This window comes from Osmerus mordax, chromosome 11 (assembly GCF_038355195.1).
Source record: "Osmerus mordax isolate fOsmMor3 chromosome 11, fOsmMor3.pri, whole genome shotgun sequence".
NCBI lineage: Eukaryota > Metazoa > Chordata > Actinopteri > Osmeriformes > Osmeridae > Osmerus > Osmerus mordax.
In genome coordinates, this window is record NC_090060.1 from 6,606,205 (window position 1) to 6,619,740 (window position 13,536).

At 47.2% G+C, this 13,536-nt stretch overlaps 1 protein-coding gene across 1 annotated transcript; it reads right to left on the reverse strand.

The window, feature by feature from the left end:
• Positions 1–10,712: 10,712 nt before the first annotated feature.
• On the reverse strand, positions 10,713–12,503 carry zgc:162730 (uncharacterized protein LOC564559 homolog). The gene is made up of 2 exons (XM_067246953.1): positions 12,378–12,503; positions 10,713–12,174 (listed from the first exon to the last, which is right to left on the reverse strand). Exons 1-2 carry the CDS (start codon positions 12,408–12,410, stop codon positions 11,116–11,118), a joined length of 1,092 nt encoding a protein of 363 aa, XP_067103054.1. The 5' UTR covers positions 12,411–12,503; the 3' UTR covers positions 10,713–11,115.
• Positions 12,504–13,536: the final 1,033 nt, after the last annotated feature.

Genomic DNA, 13,536 nt, shown 5'->3' on the forward strand with positions numbered 1-13,536 from the left:
GGGACACAGGATGTGAGCATTTCCTCTAAACCTGCCTGCCAGCACTGTCTTCAGTAGCTCCACGGCCTCTACTTCAGCCTCCACAGCCTCCACAGCCTTCAGCCTCAGCCTCCGCCTCTACAACTCCAGCTTCTACCTCAGCCTCCATAGCCCCGCCTCTACCCCGGCCTCACAACCCCTCACTGGAGTCAACGAAGTATCGGTTGTCAACGTTACTTTACCAGAAAATCGATATGAAAGTTTCATGTTGAGGTTCTGATTTGATTTGAGGTTGACTACTGTGACTCCGTGAAACGTGTGGGCTTGAACCAGATGCAGGAGAGAGACACAGGGGGACTGGTGTTCAGGCAGGAGACTGCGCTGAGTCAGTGTCTTACTAACGTTCATATTTGGTTGTTCCCTCCACCAGCCCAGTCTCCACCCTTGCTTCTTTCTTCACCTGTCAGGAGGGATGATGGATGTCTAAGCTCTCTTCTGCTGATGTCGAGACTAAATCTCACGTCAGGTTTTCTGGGGCAGAGAGCCATGATGAATTGGACCAGACCACCATAAACCACCTGTCTGTCCTGTCAATAACTGTCATGCCAGCCTCAGTATGGCTCAGGGGTGGAATGTTGGACCACAGGTCAAGAGGTCGCAGGTTCCAATACCCCTCTGGATGGCTCTTTGAAACAAAATCGCTTAAAAAAAAAAAAGCAACTACCTCCTGACTGAATCGGTGTTTTTGGTCCCAGTATGGGAGGTTTTCCTGGGTTGCCCCTCCTCCTCCCCCTCCTCCTCCTCCTCCCCCTCCTCCTCCTCCTCCTCCCCCCTCCTCCTCCTCCTCCTCCCCCCTCCTCCTCCCCCAGCTCTGACCACAGGCTCAGGAGGGGGGGGGGGGGCTCTGGAGGAGACTCCCCCCATGTTGGCCGTCGTCTCTGTTTCCATGCAAACTGATGTCACGTCTCTGGAGAGGAAGATCTTGACTTCCTGCCAAGCCCTCCAAGAGTCAGCATTCCTCAACGTGCTTCCCCGGCCTTGTTATTCTAGGCTGCAGGTTGGAACACTTAAACACCCCCAGCGTCTGCTCAACCCCTCTCTCTCTCTCCCTCTCTCTCTCTCTCTCTCTCTCTCTCTCTCTCTCTCTCTCTCTCTCTCTCTCTCTCTCTCTCTCTCTCTCTCTCTCTCTCTCTCTCTCCCTCTCTCTCTCTCTCTCTCTCTCTCTCTCTCTCTCTCTCTCTCTCTCTCTCTCTCTCTCTCTCTCTACCTCTCTTCATCTCTTTCTACCTCTCTCTGCCACTCTCGTTCTTCATCTACTTCTCTCTCTACACCTCTCTCCCCCTGTCTCCTCAACCTCTCTTTATTTCTCTGTCTACCCCCCTTTCTCATATCGATCTCTCTTTCTTTACATCTCTCACTCCCTCTCTTGCTCTCTATGTTCAGTTCAAAGGGCTTTATTGGCATGAAAACAACAATTGTTCATATTGCCAAAGCAACGGTAGAATTACAGAAATATTAATCAATCATGGCCTTATATATACTTATATTTCACACACTCACATACAGAGACACACACGGCAGTTTAACATATACATACGTGTAGCTACACCACACAAAATATTATGTCTCTATGTCTCTCCCCCTCACTCCCTCTCTCTCTCAGAATGACTGTGAGGCAGAGTGAAAGTCTGGGTCTTGTTCAAGGTTCTTCGACACCTCTGCATACCAGTTGCAGTGCTTCACCACACTGTGTGTATATGTGTGCGTGTGTTTCTGCGTGTGCGTTTTATGCTTGTTTATGTGCAAAGAAGCGTCATAGGAAACACTGACTCAACGGGCCCGACACCTTTGGCAGTATTTGGTGGTCCGTACACTTGTTGAGTGGGTCAAATTAATTCATTACTGCACAGCACGTCAGCACTCCTACAACTTCTGTATTTAGTGTTGTCACAAGAACGCTACTTCCCATACCAGCTGCGTTCATATGTACGCACACACAGACTAAAGTGTGACGACACCGGTACTGGCACTGTCACCCAAACAAGCTCTGTCTGTCTCTGTCTCTCCTCTCTCTCTGAATCCATCTCTCTCCACCTCTACCTCTCTCTGTCTCTGTCTCTCCTCTCTCTCTGACTCCATCTCTCTCTACCGCTACCTCTCTCTGTCTCTGTCTCTCTTCTCTCTCTGAATCCATCTCTCTCCACCTCTACCTCTCTCTGTCTCTGTCTCTCCTCTCTCTCTGACTCCATCTCTCTCTACCGCTACCTCTCTCTGTCTCTGTCTCTGTCTCTCCTCTCTCTCTGAATCCATCTCTCTCCACCTTTACCTCTCTCTGTCTCTCTTCTCTCTCTGACTCCATCTCTCTCTACCTCTCTCTGTCTCTGTCTCTCTTCCTCTCCCTGTTTTCATCTCTCCCGTCTCTCTCCTCTGAGTAGGAGAAACAGTGAGCAGATCCCCAGGGGCGCAGGTCCGTCTCGTACAGGGGCCTACAGAGCACCAGACTAGACTGTCTCCTCTGAGAAGAGTTCAGGACACGACTGATGATTACAAACAGACCAAGGAGGCAATGCACGGCTCTCTATCCATCATGTGTTTGGGGAGTGGGACGGGTGTGTGGAGAATATGTGTGCGTGTAGAATGTGTGTGTGTGTGTGTGTGTTTGTGTGTGTGTGTGTAGAATGTGGTGGGGGAGGGGGCAGCCTCATTCCTCAGTCCACAGGGGTCAGTTGTGTGTGTAGGGTAGGGTGGGGAGGGGGGGTGAGTGTGTGTGTGTTTCTGTGTAAAAGTGTGTGTGTGTCGTGTCCATTCAACTCCTGAGAACTGTAATGGGTTAGAACCCGTCCACCTTTGAAACGTGGAGAAAAAACAAACCACTCATCTGTCACCCCGGCTGTCTGACTGCTCCTGAACAACCTTGACAGGCTGATTAACCAGGCTGAGCGGTCACCTGATCCAGGCCCCCACTCTCCAGAACAGCCTGATCAGTTCCACATGTGCTTCAATGTTTTCTGAGGTTTCAAACCCTTGTGGCTGTTTCTTTCATGCACGGCTCTGCTCTCCTCCTCTCACACAATCGCCCCCCCCTCCATTTTTCCGTGATGGACTATTTTCATAAGGAGGAATTCAGCTGACGGAGGGAGAACTGCAGCCATGGTATGTTCTCCTGGAGAGAGCTGCCAGCACTAGACCAGACTAACCACACACTGACACACACACTGACACACACCCCACACACTCGTCCAGGCACAGTCTCACACTCGCTCCCACTCCAACACACAGACACAACCGCACACACTCAATTACACAAACACTCAGACACATGCACCTCCCTAACCACAACTACTCTTAATCATACACACACATACACACACACTCACACTTATACATACATACCACCCTAGTAACACTCACACACCTGTTCAAATACCCAGCCAGGCCAGACCAGCGCGACCACAAAGAGGAATTGTCCATGTATTTGCTATGTCATACACTGCATTTCCAAACTCTCGCTTATTTTAGACAGAAAAAAGAAAGAAAAAACACTCAGTTGTAATTACCTGTTTGAAGTACGACCATCTGTGCTACACTAGAGGGTTCCTCAGGGGGGTTAACACACTGCCAGCTCTGCCAAAAACACACACATACATACACGTGCGCACACACACTCGGGCCTAGCTCGAGTGAAAGTATGGCTGTTAACAGGGCAGTGAAGGTTTCAGTGTTTTTATTTCTCTTTTCCCAAATAGGCTGTGAATGCCCAAGCTATGAGTAAGCGGCTAGCTCTTCGCTAACGTTCTCCAAACATGGCCTCACGCTGTGGTCTGTGTTCACCTGCAACTATGTCTCATCTGTTTTCACATCATAGCATAGCGATGCCCACCATCTTACTAAACCAGAAAACGTTTCTTTTTTTAAATTAGAAGTAAATTATAAATCCCCCAAAAGTTTAAAACAAACAAACCAAAAAACATCAACAACTGCTAACACAACAATGCATCTGAACGTGGTCACTATGACGACCCTGTTGGAAGCCCACGTTGGCATGTTTCAGAGGAAGCAGAAAGAGGAAGTGATGTCGGAACTTGGGGAGGTTTCAAACCGGGAGAGGTTGTGAAAGACGTTCTTTTCTAGCAGAAGCAGATGTGAAACACTCAGGGGGTTTCTAGCACTGCACACTGGGGTGACGCAAACCGGACGGTTCTGGTTTTGCAAATGGACACAATCTGGCCTGTCATAAACGGGCCATCACTGTACCAGCGTAAACAGTTCCCCAATTCGGCAAGCATGACTCGACGCACACTTCCTGTTACACCTGAAATAGCTTGTCTTCCAGTAGGTGGCCTTTGCTCTAAGTCAAGATGTGCTCCTTGAACCGAACCAAACCTCGAGGATCAATACGTTGAAAACGTCTTGTTTTTCACTCAGTGACGACGACGAACCACATGAGAGATAACCTTTGACCCCTGGGCCAAACTCCAGCTGCACCAGGGGCAGGGAGGAGAACGTGTGTTTCGTCTGAGCAACAAGGCACCGTGAACTGGGAGCAAAAATAAGCCCTGAGCCCAGGTGAGCAAAGTAGCTTGTGAGAAAGAGTTGAGGAGAGAGAGACATATAGGAGAGAGAGAGAGGGAGGAAGAGAGAGATAGAGAGAAAGAAAGAGTGAAAGACCGTATAAGAAAGAGACAGAGCGTAAGAGATGGTAAGAGAGAAAGAGTGAGAGAGCGGTCGTAAGAGAGAGAGAGCTAGACTTAAGCCCTTTGTAAACAGAGATCCCTCAGTATGACCGCAAAGTAGACCCCTCATTATGCCAGCTTTGTTGGTTTAGACAGACGTCGATTTGGCTCTGTGTCTACCTCTGCTGCCGGCTTAATACCGACACAATAATGACCCCCCATTCCACGTCCGTGCCTTTCAGACAGACCTGCGAGGCGGCAGAAAGGCCCAACATTTCTGCTTTCATCAGGTTGAGAAAGAGGGGGCTTTAGAAAGAGACTGTACGAGCGAGAAAAAGTGAAAGAGGTCAGAGAAGAAATGAATAGAGTGTAAACGAGAGAGAGAGAGAGAGAGAGAGAGAGAGATAGAGAGAGAGAGAGAGAGAGAGAGAGAGGGGGGGGGGGAGCAGAGTGCTGGAGGAGGACCAGAAGGAAGTCTTGGAGGGAAGGAGGCACATAGCTGGGATGTGACGCTGAGGCCTTGCGAGTGGAAGTGCTTTCCTTTTATAGCCCTGTTCTCTCTCTCTGTCTCTCTCTGCTCTGCATTCCTCGGCCTCGGCCCAGATCCTGGGGGGTGGGGGGGGTGGGGGGAGGGGTGAGGAGGTGGGGGGAGGGCGTGACGCACATGCAGAGGAAGGGGTGGAGTGGAGGAGGGCTGGAGGAGGAGTGTTGGCACACGCCACGGCTACAGGCAGAAGGAAGAAAAATCCCCGCTCTCAAAAACTTTTACTTTCACTGGCTGGGCCTGGAATTAGGCTGGGGCCGGGGCTGGGGCCGGGGCCGGGGCTGGGGCTGGGGCTGGGGCTGGGTTAGGGTGAGGGTTAACCCTAAGCTCTTTATCACTAATGCAAAAGATGATATGATGTGGCAGGGACATGTGACCCTGACTGTGACCAAGCATAAAAATCTCACCTCTCTCTGCTCAAACAGTCCACCGTGGCTGACAACCACAACCACAGAGGGAAAAACTGCGTTCTGATTCCTTCCTTTCCAATTCTCCACTTCACGATACAATTGACCGTATTTTAGAACATTCTATCTCCTACCTCAACAGGTTCCAGAATATTGTTCACCTACCCTGGTCTGTTCTGGGCCTTAAAACCCACTACAACACGGTCCAAAAGCCCCCTTTTGTTTTTCTCCTTCTTCATCCCCATTTCCTTCCTCCCTCGCTCAGAGTTCATCAGATTACAGGCACAGAGAAACAGGCTGCTTCTCAACTTCCCCTCCAGGAAACTGCTCTCTGGTATTTTTTCCTATGGTGTGTTCATCCAGACACCAGCGCCAAGGCTGCAGTTTCACAATCTCCCCCTGGCACAGCTATCACTGAGGGGGATGTAAAGAGGCAGGGAGACGGGGATGAAGGCAGGGATGGATGAGGGCAGGGAGGCAGGGAGGAAGGAACGAACAAAGGAAGGAAGGAAGGAAGGAAGGAAGGAAAGGGTGAGGAAGGGAGGAAGGGAGAGAGCAATGGAGAGAAAGAGGAATGGAAGGAGGAAGGGGAGGGAGGCAGGGAGTAGGGGATGGAGGGGGGGGGGGGCAGGGACGTGGTCACTCAACCTTGTGCTGTCAGAGCAGAAACACAAACAAGAGTCCTGGGTGTTGGCAGGGTGTCAGAGTAGAGGTCGTCTGGAGCAGTGAGGCTGGAGAGAGTTGGAAGTGAGTGTGACTGTCAGGCACAGCTCTGACTAACCCTCACACAAACCCCTCACACACACCCTTCACACACACTCCTCACACACATCCTTCACACTAGCTCAGTAAAGAGCAAACTAGAAACCAAACCAACTTCCTTAACGTGTACACGTGTCTATATTTATGGGTGCGTGTGTATTGAGTAAGTCGTCTGTGTTTGTGTACTTGAGTGTGTAGTGTGTGTGTGTGTGTGTGTGTGTGTACCTCTCTCTCTTTATCGCTGTCTTAGTCAGAGGCTAAGGATCAGGTGAGAGGAGCAGAGAGCAGTTTCTTCAGCCTGGTTCCACAGTTAATCATTACCATGAGGAGGCCTGCTAGCCCTGGCCCCAGCGAGGCTAACTAGAGCAGCGTGGATGAATACAAACCCCTCTAGACCCCGAGCACAGCCAGGCCTGGCCTCACGCAGAGGCCACAGAAGCAGGCTGCAGGGGGATTTTGGAAGGCAGAGGAGGGTGAGGTAAATACAAACTCTGACCACCGAAATACTGTGGAACTATGCACTTCTGATCCTTGATATTCTGCTGTGTGCAGTATTTGAATGTCACTTTGGTTAAATACGTCTGCTAAATGAATACAATGTAAAGGGAGACGAGGCCTGGAATAAAGGAAACAGGCTGTCTGAAGGTTCTCTCTCTCTCTCTCTCTCTCTCTCTCTCTCTCTCTCTCTCTCTCTCTCTCTCTCTCTCTCTCTCTCTCTCTCCCTGTCCACGCTATTTACTTTGGCCAAAATGACCTCAGACGTCATGGCAACACATCCTGCTTGAAGAGGAGAGAGGATCCTACCCTGGGCCTGGTCTTAGATCAGCTCTTGTACCAGGCAGCACACTCTAACAGCACAGGACCTACTGTAGGGCTGATCCTAGATCAGCTTTTAAACTGGGCTGCACATTCTATCGGCACAGGACTTTTTCTGTTTCTGGCTTATAAATTAATTTCAGTGTTCATAATGCCTCTTCCCCCTGCCCTTCCTAGTGAGTCACCAGACCTGCGTGTGGTTCATATATCCAGCCAGCCAGCCAATCAGTCAGTTAGTCAGCCAGTCAGTCAGTATGCCAGCCAGCCAATCAGTCAGTTAGTCAGTCAGACAGTTAGTCAGCCAGCGAGCCAGCCAGCCACCCAGTAAGTTAGTCAGCTAGTCAGTCGGCCAATCAACCAGTTAGCCAGTCAGGCTGACAGCCAGTCAGTTCACCACCAGACTCTCTTGGAGAGGCAGTTAGAACCGAAACTGTACTGTACTGTAGCTAGTAGTGGTACGTGCCAGTGGAGCGAGTGGTACGTGACAGTGGCTAGTGGTACATGCCAGTGGGAGCTAGTGGTACGTGACAGTAGCTAGTGTACATGCCAGTGCCTCCGCTGGTACATGACAGTAGCTAGTGGTACGTGACAGCGCCTCCACTGGTATATGACAGTTACTGTTCTGTTGATAGTGGTACGCAAGTGTCTCGTGGCAGTTTCATTGGGTGATTTGGCAGCTTTTTGTTTACTGTCATGTAGCCATTTTAGAATAGAATTGTTTAAGTATGTGTGGCGGCCTGCGGAAACCCGTGGATGTATAAGCCATAAAAGATCGAAAATCGTTTTCTGTCAAAAATTGAGATTTTTGATGTTTTGTATAGTTAACACCCTAAACTTCATTGTAATGTACAAAAAGTATATGATTACTTATGAAAAACTATTAATTTCGACGGTTTTTGGACATGTCAGCTAGCAAGATTTTCAAGCCATGTCAAATCAAATGCTGCTCTTTTGAGTGCTGCAGCAGCCCCAACAACTGAGAAGTTATTAATGTAGCTTATACTTAAACTGACATTTACATTCACAACGTCATTACGAACAAAATGATTTTCTCCCATATCACTTTTTTGACACAGGTCGACTTTAAAATGATGTAACTTCAGCTGTGATAAAGATATTTGAGTGATTTAAACAGATTTGTATCCAGGAGAGTTTGTAGTTTCCAATATGTATAATACCCAGAAAGTACATTTGCAATCATAGGGTGTCATTAATTGACAAGGTTCTTCATATGAAAATAATGAATTATTATTAACAACTATATTTACTCAGAGTATCGAAATGCAAATGTAGGCTACCTATATTGACTTCAGTTATTACAATTAATGATATACGCCAATAGGAGGCGCTGATAACAACACAACGATGTGCATCAGAGACGAGAGTCTACAACGGTGGCTCATGTGCACGCTTAAATTCAGTTACTCTGAGTAAAATAATTTGTTACTAATTCATTACGTGTGTACAAGTCTGCTTTCCATTACAGTCACACCATTACACTATATGCAATATAATGTTTAAATCGACTACTTTGTATGGTGAGCTTGTAGGGAGACATCAAAAGTATGGTTTGGAGTCTGTTAGCACAAACAGTTTAACTTATTTTTTTAAATAAAAGTTTATAGCCTGTTCTCCTATTCTAAAATGGCCGCGGGGGCAGTTACACGACAGTAAACAAAAGCTGCAAGACACCCAATGCAACTGCCACGACACACTTGCATACCACTATCAACAGAACAGTAACTGTCATGTACCAGTGGAGGCGCTGTAACGTACCACTAGCTACTGTCATGTACCAGCGGAGGCACTGGCATGTACCACTAGCTACTGTCACGTACCACTAGCTCCACTGGCACGTACCACTAGGTGCCAGTAGAGGCACTGGCACGTACCACTAGCTACTGTCACGTGCCAGTGGAGGCTCTGGCATGTACCACTAGCTACTGTCATGTTCCACTCGCTCCAATGTCACGTACCACTCGCTGCAGTACAGTACAGTTTCGGTTCTAACCGCTACTGCTCTCTTGGTTAGCTTAATCTCTAAGGTTGTGCCACCCCCTCCCGCTCCCTTCCCCATCTACTCCCTCTCTCCCCCCTCTACTCCGTCTCTCCCCCCTCTACTCCCTCCCCACCTCCTGCTCCGTATCATGGCTGTGTTGATAACTTCCCCAGGACGAGCTTTATCAGAGACATTAGCCTGTGGCCTAGCCACCGTATCTAACTGAGAGATAGAGAGAATAGAGCGAGAGAGAGAGATATATGCTGGGGCAGTATTTGTTTCGGAGAAACCCACACTTTATGAAACTTTTGATTATCAATGTACTCTACATAAGTACACAGTTACTAACTAGGCCAGAAAAACCCAGCCTTTCCTCTTATATGACAGACAATGCATTCTGGGAAGCATAGTATTGACAGATCGGACCACACTGCACAGAGATGATTGATTATATGTTCAGTCCCCTGAAACTAGGCCAAACCTCTGCTATAATCCTGGCAGGTTGAACATCATGACTCAAGCTTACCAAATCAGATGTAAGGTTACGAAAGATGGCTTAACTCTCTGGTTGTTAAGGCTTATGATGAGGCATTGTGTGTTGTGCCTACACTGGCTAATATTTAGGCCAAATACATTGGCTCCTGTGGCTGTGTTGTCATAACAGAGCACTGAGGGAAGGCTTATCTGGGGTTACTGGAACACAAAGATTTTTGGTTGCAACACTCTCCATGTCTCTCTCCAAATGACCACACAGCAATGATATAATACTGATGTGTTTATGATCCTATCATTGATGATGTGATGACAAAAGGCTGTTTATTTTGCACTTTAGAATGAGATTTGGAGAAAAGATCAAAAGAGGTCTTGATTTTGTTTTCTCTGTTTATTTCATTTATTTCTCCTTTTCAGGTGATTAAAAATATTAAATTAATTAAATTTTTCCACACAGTTTTTACAGACCCTGAAACATCATTGATAAATAAAGTACAAAATACATTGTTTTTTTGTTTACCACAATAAATATCATAATAAATAGATTAGTTATGTTTTACAATTACAAAACATGGCAGGTAAGCCCGCATATAATGGACATACTGTGATGTCACTGTCCCTGGTGGTGGGCAGGCCACAACATGGCTGAACTCCAACCAGGGTTGTCAAAACGTTATGCAACACACCTAGTCTGAGTTGGCAAGGTTACAGACACACGCACGCACGCACGCACACACACACACACACGCACACACACATACACAGGTGTTCAATCGCCTCCTGATCTCTGTCAAAGCCAAGGCACAATATCGAGTATGTGGCAGAAACAGTTCTTAAAAGAGCATTGCAAAATATAAAAGTTATGTATAAAGCTTTGGTTAAATGCTACATGGAGAGACTGACCTCCCAATACCAACAGTAAAGTGCGTCTCATTTGAGTGAGTTAATGGTCGTCATGTTTCAAGTCACATTGATGGTTAGAACATAATTTCATAAGTTTGTATTACCCAGGCCTAGAGGATACCATCGCTACAAACAGACCTAAAACTGACAGACATGTTTGCAGTTTACCGTACGGATATGGCCCTATACGTGGACATTTGAGGGTAAATAACTAGAAAACTCAGACTCGTCTTCGTTGTCCTCGTGATTGGTTCAGGTTACAGGCACTTAAACTTCCATCTTTAACACGGCCATCAAGGCTTAGTTTAAAGACGCATGGAAGACAAAAGATACAAATACAGAAATGCACACTAGTATAAAAATACAGTTTCTGATAACATTTGGGTACCAAAATAATTTCACTGAGCAGATTCTTTAGGCACATAAATAAACAATATAAAGTGTTGACGCGCATCTTGGTGACAGGTTGCGGTTGTTGTTATTGTTGTGATCTGAATAAGCTGTAAGGCTTGTGACGCATAGTCTGGTGTGGTGACAACCCTAGTCGGAGAGAGACAGGCGCGCGAAGACGGTGAGCCTCTTGTTGCCTGACCCGTCAAAGGTGGGGGACTCGGAGCCGCTGGTGCTACCGGTGCTGGTGTAACTGTCACGGTCCGAGAGCGAGTCTTCAGAGGAGAACCGTTGCAGACCGGGTGCGGTAATGTACAGGTTACTGCTGTCCTCCGTGGGAAAGGATTTGTGGTTCTGAGTTGGGAAGTTATTTCCGTGGCCACAGACACAGCGTGAGGGTTTTTGAGGCTCAACTTTCATCGGAATGTTGTGGATGTCACCTACACTGGCTCGGCTGTGACCAAACTGGAATGCCTCGCGCATGTTGTGGGTGTCAGCGAACACGGGGGAGAGAATGTCCGCAGGTGGTGGAGACACCGAGGGCGCACGGGTGAAGGCTAAGGGGTCGTGGAGCGCGGGGGGAGGAGAGCTACGAGATGCCAGAAATCCAGCAAAACTGACGCTCTGTCGGAGCTGACGGGGATTGTGACCAACAGGTGACTGGGTTTGAAACTTCGACGTCAGAGGGGTGAGTTTCTCCTCATGAATGAAATGACAGCGGGCTCCATAAGGACAGTAACCAAAGTTGTAGAAAGTGCGGCACGCTTCCGTCTTGTATTTGGGATGACGGTACAGCCCGCGCAGTTCATCCTCTCCATGGGCAAACTGACACTTGCTCCCATATTTACAGCTACGGTTCTCCTGGAAACTCCGGCACAGCTCAGTCTTGTAGCGGTTGGAAGGGAGAGGGGTTTGGGGGTTAAGAGGAGGGAATCCGGGAGGGGGAGGCACTGCATCCTGGTTCTTCATTTTGCCAAAGGACAGGATGTTGGACTCGGTGAGGCTCATGGAGCGGTCGGGTCTGAACTGGACTTGCGATTTGCTAGGAGCCGTTTTGCTCCAGATGTCCAGAGGCCAACTTAAGATATCATCGCCCAGCTGCTCCGTGCTGAGACTTTGGTTCTTTTGAGACGGAGAAAAGAAAGAAGTTGACCGGTTGAGGGAAGGCGCCATCGATTCGTCATCGTCCAAACCCATATTGAGCAGTTTCTATATGGAGAAATACGCAATAATTAGTTAACGTTGTGTTGGTACTTTGAGCTGTGTTGGGTGCCTGCATTAGCACCCACATTAAATTACATATAGTTACAATATAACTTTATATTATTATGCTCCAAAATAAAATATTTAGAACTAGATGCCATCTTTACAACATGGACCAACCATATAGCCTACTGACAAATCACACTTACCATTGTGATTATATCGTCGAGCATATTGCACATGCTGTGGTGAACTTGCGTTGTTTCTGAAGTTGGCTTTCTCCACACTTGTTTTCCAGCGAGAAGACACGGAAGATTGCGCTACACTGCTACGGCTTTACAGACCAGCTTTTATAGTCAAGCTTCGAGGCAAGAAAGCGGGCGGGGTTTTCACGCGCATGTTCCCGGATACCACTCCCATAGACCTATAGGCTAGTTTCATACACAAATCAGCCAACCGGCGCTGTCGTAAACTGTTTGTGTATTTTTAGACAACTGTGAATGTTCAGTTTCAAAATAATCTCAGTAATATAAATGCTTCGTTTACATCGCGTGGAGGGTGCCTAAATAGTCTACTTTCTCAAACCTACATCACTTGAAAAATATGTTTATGTTGACTGTTCAAGCGCAGGATAACCGGTTTTCGGTTAGTATGGAATGATTAACTGCTTCGCTGCTAAACATTTTCCCCTCCTAGCTCTTACCAGAAGCACCCCCGACGTTCCCCTCCCTAGTTTCACACGTTCGTCTCTGTTGTTGTTATTATAAAGTGTTACGCACACGTTTCCCATAAGTGATACGATCATTATAATAACTCCATAGTAATAAAGATGAAACGTACTGTAACAAAGGAATATGAGTGTTCATAAATGCACAGTTCATTTAGCTTTATTCCATCAAGGCTGTGTTGAAGTGATTTTCTGCTCTTAGTGTTCATTAATTTACAGATGGACATAATAGATGGGCGTCATAAATAGTTGTGAACTGCGGTGTTCTTCGTGACTTTATTACATATTGCCTGATGTATCCCCTAGAGTCAGTGAGTAGGCTAAGGAATTGTTTTGATGTAGCCTAATGCTGACCTTACACACAGTACATACCAAGTAATCCCGATAAGCAGTTTATTTGACTTCATTCTCATAGAGTCTGTCCAGGTAGACTGTATAGCACCAGACAGGACTACATTTATTTTGCGGTGTACCAAATTAGTTACGCGTGTATGCGTGCGTGTATATGTGGATTACAATGACATAATTATTTTATGTACATTTGTGTTTTTCCCTTTCCGCTGTTAAGGTTACTGTCAACGGAATGATGCAACAACAGTGGACATTATTTAACCACCACCAATTAAGTTTCTGTTCTCTAT

What these genes read in the sequence shown, in the direction of transcription:
- zgc:162730 (XM_067246953.1), bottom strand. Translation starts at nt 12,410, where the DNA reads ATGTGCAATATGCTCGACGATATAATCACAATG. An exon ending in TCGACGATATAATCACAATG is followed by an intron (nt 12,175 to 12,377) that starts GTAAGTGTGATT and finishes TTCTCCATATAG; the next exon opens with AAACTGCTCAATATGGGTTT.